We start from the raw sequence: 17,094 nt of genomic DNA on the forward strand, positions 1-17,094 counted from the left end.
ACTACTGTGCTATTAGTAAATTACATAGGAAAATTTCTATTTTTTTTGTACTGCCAGGACTAATGAAAACATTGATATGAAGGCCATGGCTAATCCCCTGGCAAGTTCCCTCCATGGCAGTAACTACTGCCACACCTTGGCTTCTCCCTTTTCAAGCATCTGCTGCCATCTTTTGCTAGGTGGCTTCCCAGTCAGCCCTGCAACTGTGGCTTTGCAATGAATCTCAACTTTCTTTGCTCACCATGACAACTGGTTATCACAATGAAGGCAATAAGGATATTGAAACAGAACAACAGAATAATGTGATGCAACCAAACATTGCAACATTACTTTTATATTTTGAATTTCCAATTTTCCTGTCCTAGCTTAATGTTTCTAAATCAAAATATTTGCATACCCTGCAGATTATACTGTTCTTGAATATTTCTTCCTCAATAGAAGATTTTTCTGTTCTGAAATCATGTATTACATATGTTTTATGCAGCTTTAAGTGTGCACTTATGTAAATAGATACCTTTAACTGGTGTAAATAATTACCTGTAATTACATTTCCTGATATTTTTATTCCTGTAGCTTTAAAAGATTTGTACATACAATGGTAATCCTTATGTCTTCATCAAAGTTACCTTGTGCAACAAAGCTTAAAGTAGAAATGGTATAAAAAATTACATAAAGTACTTTAAAACTCTGTTAAGTTTTTATTTGCCATGCTCAGTTTCAGATCAGAAAGATATATGATGAATATATGTTAGCCAAACAAAAAAAATATGATGGTTGCTATAAACCACAATTTTGCTCTAAATATACTTGTAGTTGTCTTAGAGACATGTCATGACAGAAGGGATGATTTACCATGTGCAGGTAAAACATGAGATTACTGGATTCTATAATTGCCTTAAAAAAACCTAACCACTACATTTGCTTGTTGTTGGCACTTGTCCTAAAAATATCAGGGCAAGTATTGCCCTGATTTTTGCAGTTCAAGTCAGTTGGTGTGGAGGACCTGATGACCACACAAGGCATGCTTGAAAAGACATAATTTCAGACTAACTGCTGTCAGGCACTGTTGATAGGTCACAGATGTTTTTTGGTCACGCAAAATAATGCAAAACCTAAAAATCTTGCATAATCTTGCACTGTTTGAGAATTAATGAGAAACATTTTCAATATTAAATATGGATAGAAGTAGTCACCAACGAGAAACAAGCTGACTGTATAAATACTTCTGTGCTTGCCAAGTCAGGAATGAATTAATTTTCTGTGTACCTCCCAACAGCTTTGGAAGTGTTGCAATGTGCGTCCAGCTAGCACTACATACACTGGATTGATGGGAGACAGTTTATGTGGCCACAGCAGGGCATAAGCGTTCATCTTAACTTATCTGCAGCTCGTGTGCAGGGTGTTTGAACGTTTCCATTTGATAAATATAATAAATAATAAAATAGTACCAGAACATGAAATGTTAGAAGTACCAAAGCAGGATGAAAAGGGGTGGAAGGGACAGAACGTGTCTGGATTATTCTCCACAGCTTTTGTAGAATACTTGTAATTTGCTTCGCAAATGTTATTATGTATTTTTAGCAACAATGAGAACATCTACCTTGATAGCTCTGTAGTCAGTGATTGTTGCCTGCTTTGTGAAGAACATAAGAAAGAGCTTTCCCCTACCTTAATATCTAGTTTAGTAGTTAGTCAACAAGTAAGTGGCACTGCAGTGTTAAAATTGCTCACATTGACAAATTAGTTTGAGGAACTTCTGCTTTGAAAAAATCTGGCTCTAGCTCTGTTGTGAAACAGAGAACTAAGAATTGCCAGAACCTAGAGAACATACTGTTCCCAGAACAGCCAGAAGTTAAGTGATCTCTGTAAAATACCGGGACTACTTAATAGCTGTTAAGTTTGTAGATAAAAACTTAGGGACTATATGAGACTAACCTGTAGGTTCAAGCTTCCAAATATCTCAGTGTCAGTCTGGGCAGGTCAGACCAAGCGGCGAAAACAGCCTACTGAATAAGCAAATAAATCAGCCAATGTCCCCGAGATGCTCCAGCCAACAGCCTCCACGGAGTCTTCCTCTTCCAGTGACACGGTCTCTTCAACTAGGGAGATTTGCACATGTTTGTTTGAAAACAAACAAACAAATAACAAAAGTCAGTCACCGCAGATCTCGCAATCTTTACTTGGAGGATTTCCTGCGGCGGAGGCTGAGCCCATCCCGCAGCAGCGAGGGGCCGGGGTGGCTGCTCAAACGCTTTGTCTTTCGGAGCCTGCGTTTAACCAGCCCCGCTTACCTGCGCCGGGGCAGGGAGGGGACGGGGGCTGGCCCTGCCCCGGGGCCGCCCCACGGCGCTGGGCACAGCCAGGTTTGCGGGCGGGGAAGGTGAGGTGTCGCAGGGAGGAGCCGCCCGTGCCGGGGCAGCGCCGCCGCGCTCCCTCGGCCGCTGGAGCTCTCTGGGAGGCGCCAGCGGGGCTGCCCCGCTCCGAGGAGCAGGTAGGAGACTCCCCGGGCTCTGGCCCGGCCCCAGCGAGCCTTCGGTGTAACGGGGCCCAGGGTCTCGCCCGGGCCCGAGAGCCGGGGGCGGCCGCGGGGCCGGGCAGGTGCGGCCGGGGGGGCTGCGCTCCGGGACTCCAGTAACGGGGCGGGCGGCCTCAGCCGGGCCGGGGTGATCCGAGCAGCGCATCCATAGAACTGCTGCGCCCGGGGTCGCACTTTGCTCCCACGCCTCGCTGTTGGGGCTGGGAGGTGGCTCGGAGCGAGGTGTTGTCTGTGGGGAAGCTGGGGCTGGGGGCACTTTGGGAGTAGGGGTGAGACCTCTTGTGAAGGATCAGCCCTGACCGCGGCCTGGTTCCTGACCCAAAGCGAGCGAGCGCCTGTTCCCCGCAGCTGCCCCTCGGCCCGGGCCGGCCTCCCCGCGCCGCCCAGCAGCCGCAGCCCCTTCCAAGGGAATGCTTCCAGAAACACGTCGCAACTTAGATGAAGAGTATCGGAAGATGATTTGCTGCCGCACCCGCTGAGGGATTGCCAGCGTTTCGCAGAAGCACCATAGTCGCAGTGCTGTCACTACATCCTGACGGGGCTACCGCAACTCTTCCACGCTGACTGGGTATGCATGTATTTGCTGTCATCATTTTTTCGTGATCAAAAGTGAGAGACTTGATTAATCTCTCTAGAAGAGGCATGGTGCACCTTGCAGTTAATAGGAGCATTTAAGGTAATACGAATATATATATATTAATATTAATTTTTTATGATTTAAAATGTTCCTAGGTTTATATACCAGAAATAGTGTGATACTCCAACTTTCAGTTGGTTCTGTCAGTTCTGAGGACTGTTGCATGTTCGAATCAGTTTGTGCTTTTGAATAAGAGATTAAAATAAGCCTGCTACAAGTTTGCCAAAGTCAGTGGAACCTGTGATCCTTTGAAGTTTTGAGGAGACTTCTTTTTTCAATTGAGTAGATCAACTTTGAAAGGAGTAAAAAGCAGATTCAAAGGTAGTTATGCCAATTTAATGAGAAATTTTAATGAAAATTAGGCCTACATGCCATCATCGATGCTGTGATTGTATTTCAGGTGTACATATCATTGAAGACAATTGATGGGTTTTTTTTGAGAGGGGGGTGGTTGTAATGACTTTTTAAAACTGCAATTGATAAAAATATTTCCTTTCAGGGTGAAATTTTATGGACATGGCTTTGCATACCTGAAATTTTTTCCCATTTGGAAAATCTGGGCAAAGATAACCAGAGCTGAAGTCTGTTGTGAATGAAAAGCTCCACAGGTCGATTGAGTGCTCAAGATGTGGACAGAATGGCTGGGGAAAGGGAGAAATTTAACTGTTTATCATGGCAGAATGGGGTAGGAAAAACATTTGCAATTGGTTCTGCAGTTGTGTGTATTTTATTTTCATCCTTATTTATGTGAATGCATGCACAGAGAAGAGCCTAATTTTGCTATCATGTCTACCTTCCATAGAAATGGAAATTTTTCATCGGGGAAAGTGAGAGATTAGGGAATCTCCTCAAAGTAGTGTGTGTGGTCTAGCACAAGGCTGTATATATGTTTGCAAGTCTTCTATGTTGACAGAAGGGCAAATTATAAATTTAAGTAGAAAGAACACTGAAATTATAGAAAAGCAGGATTGTGGAAGACTTTCAGGATTTGGTAAAATACTACTTCTGCATCTGCTAAATCTACTGATGGGGCAAAAAACTTTTTGAGAGAGCTCTTGAGAGACAGATCACAGAACAAGAGCAAGGTAATGTTGTAAGAGAGCAGAGTTTGTGAAAAAGCAGTGATTCAGAGAAGTCATAAAGAAAATACCTGCTCATAACTGGAGTCTATTCAATCCTGTTTTATCTTTAAATTTTATGTTACAATATTGTCCTCTTCTTTAAAATTAAAAATGATAGATTTAAAAGAGATTCTGTGCATCATGAATAATAGAAATTTTAATGTTTTGTGACAGGATTCTTTCAGGGACTCATCCCATCTTAGAGCTAGGCAAGAAAAGACCTGCCTGGTAATTTGAGTGGAGATTAGCTAAGAGGGAGGAGGAAAGATAAAGGGAAGAAGGGAAGCAGGCACTGCAAGAAGCAGTGTGGATGACTCAACACATGGCGCACTTGTGAGTCAGTCTGCTGAAGTAGGACAGACACAGCAGCCGGAAGCGTCATCTTCGACTCTTGTAGAAAGTGATATCAGCCAAATTCATATTCATTTTTTATGTTTTAAAATGTTCCTAGGTTTATATACCAGAAATAGTGTGATGCTCTGACTTTCAGTTGGTTCTGTCAGTTCAGAGGCGTCACGACAGGATGGGATACCCCTGCTCATACTTCAGCTGGAATAGTTGCATTTGTCCTCTCACTGTGCTATGAAACACTGTGGTAGGCTGCATAGAAACAAAAACAGTAAAGCAGGTCAAGTTAAGAAGCAGCTTGCCAGAGGCATGCAGCTAAGAGATCCTTCTCCAGATGTGTTAGGGATCAGAGGACTACTAAAGAGTCCTGACAATCATTCTCAAATATATAAATAAACATGTAAAAGATAAATGCCTAGATTTTAGGTGAAGAAACATCACTACTAGAGTCCCAAACAGCTCTTCAGCATGTATCTTGGTGATCTAGACAGAGGGAATCTGTTTCAGTGGCAGAATTTGCCAACAATACAAAGCTATTCAGACTGGAACATGAAGGTGTAAATTGCAAATAATGGCACAAAGATGTCACAATAGTAAATGACTGGGTAATAATAGCAGAAGAAAATTGTTGTAGAGAAATTTTTAAAATGAAAACATATGGCCAAAATCCAACATCATGTGCTCAACAGCTGACTGAGTTTGCCTGATTCTTAGTCCCCAGTGATGAGATCTTGAAATTTTACTATAGGCCTATGGAAATATCAGATTGATACTCAATAGTACTCAAAGAACAAAGATAGGGTTAGAAATCATTAGGAAAAAAAAATTTAAAAAAATCAGTAATTGTCTTTGTTCGTAAATCCATAGTGCACTTATGTTTTGAAGACTGTATGCAAGTTACGTCCTGTCCTCCCCAATCTCAGACAGGCTGTAGCATAACTGGATGCAGTACAGAAGTAGGTGGCAAAAAAGTCAGAATTATGAAGTCAGATTCCATCTAAGTGAGAGTTAGAGAATCTATGACTGTAGCTTAGGAAAGCAAAAAGTGCTTTCCTAGGCACTAAGGGAAGTTGTGTGCTAGAGATGCAAAAACCCAAGTGCTTGACAAGCTGAAATAGGAGATGTTCACTCTTTTTTAGGAGCTGTCAGGTAAAACAAGCAGGTAACAGGCTCAAAACAAGTTAAAGACAATTCCTGTATTTCATGTGTCCTCTTTAAAATGTGTAATTCCTATATTAATTATGTAATGTAGATGTTTACTTTAAATTATGGAAGTTCATATTGGAAACCACTAACTGAAAGTTTTCTTTCCATTTCAGCAGGGAAACATGACAGCAAAAACACTGTTTTCATGCAAAATTGCAACAGCATTTCTGTCCTTAATTATTGCAAGTAAGTCTGTTGGTGGCTATGGAAAATCTTGTTCTGAACTTTTAGGAGAACTTTTTTTCACACAAGTAATACTAACTTTCTGTGGAAGTGGTTGTAATAGTGAAATTTACATGCATGCCAATGAGTTCTTTTAAATTGTGCCTAGAGCAGGAACCTATTAAACATAATATGTGGTATTTAATGTTTAACTTATTACAATCATTTAGGTTGGAAAGGAGCTCTTGGCATCTAACTTTACAGGGTCAAGATTTTGAAAACCTCTGCAAATGGAAACTCCACAACTTCATTGGGCATCTTGTTCCACTGTTTGATCACCCTTACAATAAAAAAAGTTTTTTTTTGTGTTCAGATTGAAACATAAGATGTTCTATTTGTGCTCATTGTCTCTTGTCCTGTCAGTGAGCAAGGCTGGCAAAAGTCTGTCTCTTTGTTCTTCATTCCCTCCCATCAGGTATTTACACACAGTGATAAGATCCACCCACACACTCCTCAGATCTTCTCTATGCTGAGCAGTTCCTGCTCTTTCATCCTCTACTCAAGTGAGAGGTGCTCCACTCCCTTACTCATGTTTGTAGCTATGTGCTGGACTCTCTCCAGTAAATTCAAATCTGGCATGTCCTAATGTCCATGTGTCCTAGTGTCCCAGGACACTGTTACCCTTCTTTTGCTGTGAGGGAGCATTGGTGGCTCATGATCAGCTTGTGGTCTACCAGGACCCCAGTGTTCTCCGCAGATCAGCAGAGCAGAAAACAGAAAGAAATCCTCATTATGGTACACTTTAACTCCACAGTGAATGTATGCCAGTTGAACTCTGCAGTTCTGGTCACTACATCTCAGAAAGATGGTATCAGAAGAGGTGAAGAGATGAGTGTCAGTGTTGTCTGATATGGGATGGCTTCCATATGAGAAGTCTCCAAATGAAGGAGGACTCTGAGGTAAAGAGACAGAAGCAAGATGGGATGAAGGTCTATAAAAATGTAAATACCATAGAATAGGCAGATGAGAGGAATTTTACCATTTCTCATAACAAGAAATGCATGATACTCAGAGAATTTATAAAATCCAGTGAATGGTTTTGCATGCAGAACATAAGGGGATTGAAATCAGAGTAGTCTTGTATTTATTGTGTCCTCCTCTCCTCTGCACATTTGCCACTGATATTTATCAGAGATAGGATTTTGGGCTAAACAGACACTTGCATGACTCTGTGGCAATTCTTATAAAATAACAAAGTGAGGAAGTTTCAATAAATGTATTACTGACTTGGGAACATGACCATGGTATCCACAGTTGGTGCCTTTTTTTGTCATATTGCAAAAAAGAAAAAAAAAAAAAAGCCCAAACTCTTGGTTTGCTCTTTTTCTGCACGAGTCTGTGTCAGAAGTAAAGAAAATGAGCTCATTGGTGATTGTAATGACTCCTCTCTAAATGTTCATAAAATGAAGGGTCAGTTGAAATTCCCATAGCAAACCTAATATTTTTACAACACAGTCTTTAACTTCTGTGTCCTCTTAGGACATTTAAATATCAAAAGCATAGTCTGTCTTAACTACAGTTAAGTTAAAAAATAAAGACATTAAATGTGAAATTTGTGTGCATGTGTGTGTTTGTGTACATGCCCATGAAACAGACTGGAGAAACACAAGTACTTCAGGAATTTGCATCTGAAATAAAACATAAAAATGACAACTCTGCTACAAAGGCTTTCTACTGAGTGTAAAGATTGCATTCAAAAAACAGCATTTCATTTTAGTGGCATAACTATATTTGTAAACCACTGAGTAGTACTCTCAGCTGTAAAGATAGGGGATTAAAATTGTATTTTATCAAATACTAACAGTTTTTAGTAGTTGACTTGAGAATGGAGGTGAAAACTCCAATGAAGTTTGTAATTTATAATCAGGAAACGAGTTCAGTATATTTTTGTAGACTATTTGAGTTTTTCTTTAATGCTTATCTCTTTCCTTTAGAGAAATGTGAAGCCTATGATGTGATGTTGAAGCAGACTCTTGTGCCTGATGGGCAGCCTCTTGCTATTAAATGTTCACTGGAAAAGAGCTTGAAAAGTGGAGACTACAACTTAACATGGTATAAAGTTGGTAACAAGAGAGCTGTGCCTAGAGACAAACTGTCTAGAGTTCATCAGCAGAAGAATCTGATTTTGTTTCTTCCTGCCATGTTAGAAGATTCTGGAGATTATGAATGTGTCATAAGGTGAAAACTAGAAAAAGTTATATTTTTACAGAAATGAGTTACAAAGAGAGTAACTTTTAAAAAGCAAGTAAAATTTTGTGGGTAGGTAAGATAAATAATAATGAAGAAGAGGGAACGCATCTACAAAACATAACTTTAGTTTGGGGAAATTAAATCTAGTTTTGCATTTTTTTCCTTGTAAGCAAAAATAAATCTATTAAAGAAACTGTAAACATATTTTCTTCTCTTTCTTCTCCAAACAGAATGCCATACATTTTGGACCTGCAAAATGTGTTAAATGGGTTAATTTAATTGTGTCCTATTAATTGCAGGGATTTGACAAGCTGCAAAAAAATGTGTACAAAAGTAACAGTTTTTGAGAGGATTGATGGTTTATGCTTAAATGAAAAATTTGCTGTAGAGGAAGTGATATTCACATCATCTTCTGCAAAGGTTGTTTGTCCCCACTTGGATTATTTCAGGAAAGACAAGAATATTCATCCTGTTCATTGGTATAAGGTGAGAATATAGTGTTTTATTCTGTCTTATAGCTGTCCATTATTTATAATAAAAATCAGTGATCTTTGAGAATTGGAACAGAAGAACTAAAGATTTACTGTAAGTTGGAGAAAAATATTTTTAAAACAAATTGGAAGAAGATTAAGACTTTCTGTCTTTTAAAGGTATTCTTGGTTATCTGGACAGAATTTCAGCTGAGGTGTGGGAGTGATGCTGACCCACGTACCCACCAGGTGTCATCTGTTCACCTGCCAGGGAAACATGGCCTTGGGTGGAAACAGATTGACTATGGCATTTCCTTTTAGTGCTCAATCTGTTCTATTCCATGATTCTAGTTCTTGTTGTTCATTCTCTTTTAAAGGCTCTTTCTGTTGCAAGAATGGAATGCCTTCTGCCAGATTCCTGCCTCTGGCTCATGCAGTCCATGTGGTAGCATTGAGGCTCCTTAAAAAATAAAGTCTAATTATTGAGTGATGCTTCATTGATGAATACTTTTGCAAATACTAACAACCCACATTTTAATTTATTATTTCTCTAATATAAGAAGTTGTTTTCCAAAGGGAATGAACTGGGGTATCTTTAAATTAAAATCTCAGCTGAAGTATGCATTTCTTTATGTTCTGCTGCCCTCACTCTTCCTCAGCCTCTGCATAACCATCTTTATGCTGTGGTCCATTGAAACTTCAGATTGTGTCAAAGAGAGACAAACCATAGAAATATACAGAGATGTGAATTAACAGAGTTGTCTACACACTTTTAGGACTGCCAGCTGCTGGAAGGAAAAAGGTTTGCCCTTTCAAACAGTGACCTTATAATTTTTAATGTAACTGTACATGATGGAGGAAACTATACATGTGAAACAACGTATACCTACAATGGGAAACAATATAACATTTCACGAGACATCAGTCTGGTTGTAGAAGGTAAGTAAATAATTTCACTGTGTTTGTGCTCATAACTAAAGTGGAAAGACCTATTTTGTGGATGGACATACTTAGGACTTCTGTTTTTCACCTAAATGTGCAGTAATGACTACCCGAGATATGGTACTTTTGGTATAGAGTGATATTTTGTTATAAAATGGCTGACAACCTTGTCTTTAGTACAAGGGGCGTTTTTAGGTTGTTACTTGCATTATAGAGCATAAGGCAGACTGCAACTGCCCCTGGTTTTCTGAAAAGCACTTTCTTTCTTTTGCTTAGTGACCCCACCAAAAAAGCCTCCAGAAATAACTTACCCAAGAAACAACTCTATTGAAGTGGAACTTGGTAAGTAGTTCTCTCTAGAGAAATTTAATATTTTCTCTAGAGAAAACTAGAAATTCTGTAGTTTTCTCTAGAGAAAATTTGTATCCTAGTTAAAATGTATTCTCAAGGAGTGTCCTATTCTGTGCTTTCTTGTTTTTATTTTATGAAAAAACTACTTCAGTGGTCAGTTTCTCTTTGTTTATCTCCCAAAGAAGGAATGAGAGGTGAAAGGGAAAGAAGTGAGGCATGTTTCTTGCAATGTCCTAAAGAAATTTCTCACCTGCAAGGAAAATTGTAGGAACCCAAGTGATTATCTGTCACATCTGTTGCTTTCCATCACCCTGGAAATGATTCTAAGAACAGGTCCATCTCAAATCTGCAGGCAAAGTGATGCCCCAAGGAGAAGCATCTCCTTCCTGGATTCTTCCATCCTACCATTCTCTTTCTGGACTTGGAGATCACTGACAATACAGACCCTCTGTTAGAGTAACTTTTTTGAAAGGGTTTGGTATCACCCTTAGCTGGTGTGCATTTGTGAATCTGAGAACAGGGTTGTATAGACTTTAATTAGGTCATGGAAATTAACTCTTTACTTTGTAACATAATTTTATAGGCTCACAGGTTACTGTGGATTGCAACACCACGGGTGCTGATGGGTATGAGGTGTACTGGACAGGACACGGTGTGTATATTGATGTATTTCACATGAGCAGAATTTTTGCAAGTTCCTATGAGTAAGTATATTTTGAGATTGAAAAATATATGTGTTGGCAAACAAAGTGGAACTTTCTCCCTTTGACATTAAAATATTTAGCAACATTTTCCCCTTGCTTTAAACAGCATTCTTCTTAAAATCTCTAATGTTTGCCTTCTCTAATTTACTTCTTGCTTTGAAATAGAAACTTTAAACACAGTAGACACATGAACTTCACATGTGATTGTATGTTTATTGCTCATTGTAAAAAATCAGTCTGAATTTCCAGTGTTGGGAAAAGGTGTTTTGTGACAGTGCCATAATTGTAATACAGTTTCTTTTGAGCAAGTTCTGGCCTGGCAGAGACCTCTTTTGGTCGAATCAGGCATGTTCAGGTGCATGATCTTCAGACTGTCTCTTTCTTCTGTGTTCCACATCTGCCTCCATGAAAGGTTGCAAGAGGACAAATCTGTGCTATACAGGAAAAATCAAGATTTCTAGGTTTAAGGACATGAAGTTAGAGAAAATTAACTGAGATAAACTGAAGAGATAATGGAAGACTTTATTGAGGGCATTTGTACTGAAGCTTAGGGGTTAGAGGAGAAAAGGGGGACAGATTTCCAGTGATGAGCTGGGTTTTGGGAGGACTTGGACTGAGTAAAGCATGTGAAGGGCAAGTGGGAGATAAGGCGATGGTGAAAAGCAGGTCAAATAGAATTAGAAGAAGAGAAATTATACCTGATTGGAAAAACCACCTCAAATTGGAGCAAGAGGCAATCTGAAATTTTCTTAGATGTTACAGGTTTTGAACTAAAGATTTCAGGCTTTTTTGTCAGCTCTTATGGTGGCACTGTAAATAAAAAAAATGTGATAATTTTTGTAAATTCTGGAGCATTATCTAAGACTAAAAAACCAGTGAAGAAAAGAGAATGATGTCTGCAAAGTAAGAATATAGTTGCAAGAAATAAGTTTTCATCATAAAACAAAGGGAGAAACAAAATGCTGACTTATTTGGGCGCTCACCAAGAGAAAACACTATGCAAAAGTAATATATTATACTGTCATAAAGAATTATAGTGCCATAAACAATTGGGCCATAAAGCAGTGACACATGGTCTCTGAATTGATATTGCAAAAGCAATGTTAGTTTTTGTACTTCCTAACACTTACATAGTTATATTTGGTCACTTGCATTAGTGATGTTGGTTCATTCATTCCCTGAATGTCATATTCCATTGTGAAATACCTATGTCCATCTACTCTCACAGGGATTGGCAAGCCCATAACAAGAGTTTATTTAGGTTTGTAAGGCATATTTTTGAACTTCCAACTCTAGAAACCTTATGTTCCTTTGGGGAAACACAGCTGCAGATAAGAAAACGTTACGATGTCTTGATGCTTTCCAATGCATGTGCTTAATGTCAGTACCAGGAGAGGTCTGACTGCTTGGGTTTCTTTCATATGATGTAATTGTTCATCTGTTGGGAAGTGTGGTTGACATTTGCAGAAGGAAATAACCACTGTTGTGCTGCAGATGTTAGAGATGAAGCCATTCCTGAATGGGCTGTGGTTTTATGGTTTTATTTGTCACCTTTTGGACAGGGGAGAAACATCTTATGACGGGCGCCCTATGCATTCTGTGAAGCTAATAATTTCAGAAGTAAGCAGTGAAGACTATGAACAGCCTTTTGTCTGTCAAGCTTCAAATGCCTTTGGGCAAGTTGCATCCTATATTATATTAAAACACAGAGGTAAAAAATACTATTATTTTGAGGCCTGTGATTATCTGTACTTCCCCAGAAGGTGTTTTGATACCAAATTCTTGTGTACCATGTTGAAAGAAAGCAGATGTATTACAGTTTGCAGTATGCATGTGCCTCTGCATAGGGAAGAAATCACTATAGCATTGCATTTATCATTATTTAAAAAAACAAGGTGGATAGGAATGAAAAATGTAATATTCAAATTTGTATTGAATTTATATGGAAGATCAGATTTGAACAAATTCAACATTTAAAACAAATTTCTTATATTTTTGTGCAGTTCCTGATATACGACGATGGCTGACTGGAGGGCTTGTCTCTTTGTTAATTTTAACATTTATTACTTTAATTATCTACAAGATTTTCAAGATTGATTTGGTACTTTGGTACCGTACTTCTGCCTGTGCCCTTACAAGTAAGGAAGGTATGTGAGTGTGACCAGGCATGTAAGTGTAATTAGCCTATTGATTTTTTTCTCTTGCCTTTACTTCTGAGAAATAATGGGATTATTTAGTACAATGTACGTAGAACTTCCATAAGGAATTTTTCAGATATGCACAAAGACATTTTGTGCAGGATTTTTTCAGTCATATGGGTAAAATATATAATTTTGCTTAAATTAATAAAAACTATGTAATATTGAAGGCAATCATAGTAAGATAGGCCAAAAGAACTGTAGGTTATTCCAAAATGAGCATGTTGTGTTTTTGCTTTTCTGTAGTTTCTTTACATGTAGATTTATGGTCACTCTGATGATGAACAATAGGTGTCAGCAGAGCTACATCCTGTAAACTGGATGTTTAAAGACATGCCTTAAATATTTATTTTGAAAATCAGACCCATTTGTCAGATATTAATTTTATTGATTTTATTGGTCTTTTTTTTTTTTTTTCCATTTTGCAATTTCTCTGTTACCTTCACTTTCCTTCTAAATCCTGTCAATTATGGTGCTGACATATCAAAGAGAAAATTTGCTGCTAGTTCTGTGTTCTGGGATTCTTCTAATGTGTTTTAGTTTATTGCACTGTAGGCAAATATATTGGACAGGTGTGAAAAATTTGAAATAAGCACAACATCACAGATATATTTAATGTCAGTTCTCAGAATCAGACTGTCTGAAGTTCGCCATGGCTTGAAAGTGAATAGATTATGTACATTAAGGTAGTTAATGTTTACTCCTGGCTGTGCTAAATGTTTTCACAGGAAAATAATTTCAACTCCTGGTTAAAAATTCAGTTTTACTATAATACTGTAATAGAGTTCTAATTAAAAGAAAAAAAAAAAATCTAAGTTTTTAACTTGTTGAGTTAGATCTGATTTTGGCTTGGTTCTTTCAGTCCAGCTTGCTAAGCAAACCTTCAGAAGCCTTCTGGTTCTAATCCCTCTCAGGATTATTACAAGAAAGAATTGCCATTTTCCCACCTTCTCTCTTGTGGTTAGTCAGAAGTGGAGATAACTGCTCATTAAATTTCCTTCTGGAGAGGTGGTGAAGAAAGGCCAGTGAGAGGGTACTTCCTCAATGTCCTGGCACCTCTAGGATTGGGAGCTCCCTCCTGCAGGTCCCAGGTCCTGCACTCAGCTCATTTGGTGACTTCTTCATCCCCAGGATGGGAAAGGAAGTCAAATTCTGTGTCTGGTCATCTTTATTTTGTTTCATAGAACATTTTACTTCTGTAAGGTGATTCTGTCAGAAAGGTGAAATCAGCCCCACATTACTATTTCTAAACCATCCAAAAATGAAACTTTGCAATAAAGACACTTCTATGAGTTTTAATTTTTTAATAGAAATGTTTGTGTTTGTTTTAGATGGGAAAATCTACGATGCATATGTCCTGTACACAAAAAGCAGTGAAGACAGAAGTATATGTTGTCTGGAAACCTTTGTTCGTAGAATACTCCCAGATGTTTTAGAAAAACAATGTGGATATAATCTTTTCATATTAGGAAGGGATGATTTACCAGGAGAAGGTATGCTTTAATTAGCAGAGTTAACAGGTTGCCTTTTGAAACGTTGTTCTCAGGTTATAAGTTTATCTATGCAATTAAACCCCACAATTTTGGAAAATAAAGATGTATTTATTTAGTTTTATTGGATAATTAGCCCAATGAAAATATTTTTCTTTTTCCTTTTTTTTTTTCCTAACGGAAAATTCTGTTCTGATGTTATGAGCGTCTGCACTTTCTTAGTGATGAACAGATGAGGACTTAATAGCATTAATAATACTGTTGAGTTTTTTTGAATGATAAATTCTCCTGAGGGACGAAGAAAACAATTTTTTTAGAAGTTATATCATGCAATGGATCATGAATCATGACTGTCAGTGTGAAGATCTTAAAGCAATCACTGCTCTGAGCTAGCCACAGCTTCACATGTTAGCAATTTTAAAATAAAGAACTATTTTACACCAGTTGTAAAGTTTCTATGCAAGCTTTGATTGTTCCTTCATCACTTACAGCTGTGGTCAGTGTTGCTGATGAAACTCTTAAGCAAAGCAGAAGACTGATGATTATTTTGGGATCAGAAGCATCTAGGTGCTGCCTCTTGGAAGACACCTCTGAGCAACAGCTAGCTATGTATAATGCTCTCATCCGTGATGGGATCCAAGTGATTCTTATAGAAATGGGTGAAATACAGGACTACACCAGCATGCCAGAATCAATCAGATACATTAAGCAAAAACATGGAGCCATTCAATGGAAAGGGGACTTCTCAGAGAAATCTTGTTCAGCAAACACAAAATTCTGGAAAAATGTGCGTTATCAAATGCCACCCAGGAAAAAGGGATCTTATTCTGAAGTGTATTCCTTGCCCCTAATGTCAAACAGTTCTGCAGCAAAGGAAAGTTAAGCACTTATTTAAATAATACTAAGAAGGTAATTTTGAATTGGGATGTTTCTCACCTATTCTTTATACTACAAAGTAAATGTTTTCTTTGAGGAGTAGAAACTTCTTATCTCTTCCGTAAATTGCACCCGAAAAGAAAAAACTTTGTGCAACTTTTATTTCTGTTACTTCTGAGTTTTGGATAGTGCCACAATTTGTTGTGTTAGTCTCCATCAAATATTTTAAGTAAAGAGAGTGATCATGATAGGCTATTAAGAAGCTGTGGTCCACATAAATGTTGTATGAAAAAACAACTGTGAAGTCCATTTTTTAAAAATCAAAACTGCAGTTGATAAAATTAAAAGTCTATTTCTATCATCAGCATTCTCTTTGTCATTCTGTTCCAATTCTTGTTGCCTCTCCATGATTGTCTGATTTCCTTGTTGCTGCAAGAATCTGCTCTGTGCAAGCTTTGTCTCCTGAGCAGTAGGCCTTACCCTTGCTGCTTCAAAGGGTTGGGGAAATTCATGACATAGCATATATTAAAACTCATCACAACACTAAATGTGTTTCTGCTGAACAGTTGGTACTAAATGTGTTCAGCAAATAAATGGAAGGGAATGAAATCTGTGGATTTTTAGAGTGTTGAACAATTCTGTGATATCTGGTGTATGTTTACTTTTGAAACTTAGTCTCTTGTAATGCTTGGGAAACTGAAAATAGTTTGTTCTTCTTGAGAGTGGGAGGCTTTCTAGACTGTGCTGCTACTCTGGAAACCAGATGTTCTCATGCTGTGTCTCAGCTGTGCTAACTGCATGCACAGAAATTCTCTGAGAATCTACCAAAGAGCTGTGCTTGGGCTGGGTATCCTGGAGAGTGGGAAGTGGCCAGTTCTGAAACATAACCAAATTCTAATGGTGAGAAATGGTATCTCATCTACTTGTGAAAGGAAAAGTTAAAGGCATGTGGCTACATCAAACTTCTTGAGAGTAGCTTGGTATTTCTGCATCCCAATCGACTTTTGTTGTGCATCACTGTGAGAAAATGACATGCTGCTTCCTTTTCAAGGTGGTCTGAAGCAGCAGGAGTTTTTGTGCTCTAGCTTTGAAGAACATCATCTAAATGCAAATATGAATTTTGCTTGCTTTTAAAAAATTATTTTCTGAAGTTATATAGGTTTTAACATCGTGTTTATTGTCAGGATAGCATCTGTCATCAAATTCCTTTCAGTTGGTTCTCAGAGGTATGTGTATCTAGAATATATTCTTCATTGGGCTGTATTGATGGGAGAGAAAGCAAAATCTAGGAGTGGAAATATATAATCAAAGCGAAAGATTTCCAATAGCATTTCATGGTACTTTTTTTATTTGTAAAGGTGTAGTAAATACTCCTTAGGAGCAGTGTCTCATTCTCCTGGCTGTGGGGTTCACAACTGAGTAATTTTCCACAGCCTTCACTGACTAGAGACTTGTTCCGAGGTGTCACCAGGAAAACTAGGGACAGGGTATATCTATCAGATGAGGCACTGTTTTCCTAGTAGATGCTGAATCCATGTTCTTTGGAAATGCATGATATTTAGGCTGGAACATTTAAAAATAAATTTAGGGTCTTAGAGAGTTCAGATAACCATTATTGTCAAATTTTTACATCGTGTTTACCCTTAGCTTGCTCAAAAAAGTATTTAAAATTAGTTCCCTTCTTTTCTTTTTAAAATTTGTGTTTAAAAACAGAACCTTCTTATTATCCATGTAGAAAGAGAAAACGAATAAGGAAATGGAGTTGAAACTGTGGTAGATTTTTTCAGCTTCCTTATTTCATGT

The 17,094-nt window shown here is 38.2% G+C and overlaps 1 protein-coding gene across 3 annotated transcripts; it reads left to right on the plus strand.

Moving 5' to 3' along the window:
• Nucleotides 1–2,391: 2,391 nt before the first annotated feature.
• LOC131572356 (interleukin-1 receptor-like 2) lies at nucleotides 2,392–15,652 on the plus strand. Of its 3 annotated transcripts, none has more exons than XM_058825521.1 (13): nucleotides 2,392–2,491; nucleotides 2,885–3,212; nucleotides 3,673–3,858; nucleotides 5,962–6,034; nucleotides 8,005–8,248; nucleotides 8,560–8,746; nucleotides 9,507–9,669; nucleotides 9,949–10,014; nucleotides 10,607–10,727; nucleotides 12,290–12,438; nucleotides 12,731–12,874; nucleotides 14,257–14,418; nucleotides 14,907–15,652. In XM_058825521.1, exons 3-13 carry the CDS (start codon nucleotides 3,766–3,768, stop codon nucleotides 15,296–15,298), a joined length of 1,794 nt encoding a protein of 597 aa, XP_058681504.1. In that variant the 5' UTR covers nucleotides 2,392–2,491; nucleotides 2,885–3,212; nucleotides 3,673–3,765; the 3' UTR covers nucleotides 15,299–15,652. The 3 variants fall into 3 exon arrangements, with proteins under 3 accessions (XP_058681504.1, XP_058681503.1, XP_058681505.1); XM_058825520.1 differs by having other exon boundaries at nucleotides 2,885–3,104; XM_058825522.1 differs by lacking the exons at nucleotides 2,392–2,491; nucleotides 2,885–3,212 and having other exon boundaries at nucleotides 3,734–3,858; nucleotides 8,007–8,248.
• The last annotated feature ends 1,442 nt before the right edge of the window (nucleotides 15,653–17,094 follow it).

The sequence above is a fragment of the Ammospiza caudacuta genome, chromosome 2, assembly GCF_027887145.1.
Source record: "Ammospiza caudacuta isolate bAmmCau1 chromosome 2, bAmmCau1.pri, whole genome shotgun sequence".
Taxonomy (NCBI): domain Eukaryota; kingdom Metazoa; phylum Chordata; class Aves; order Passeriformes; family Passerellidae; genus Ammospiza; species Ammospiza caudacuta.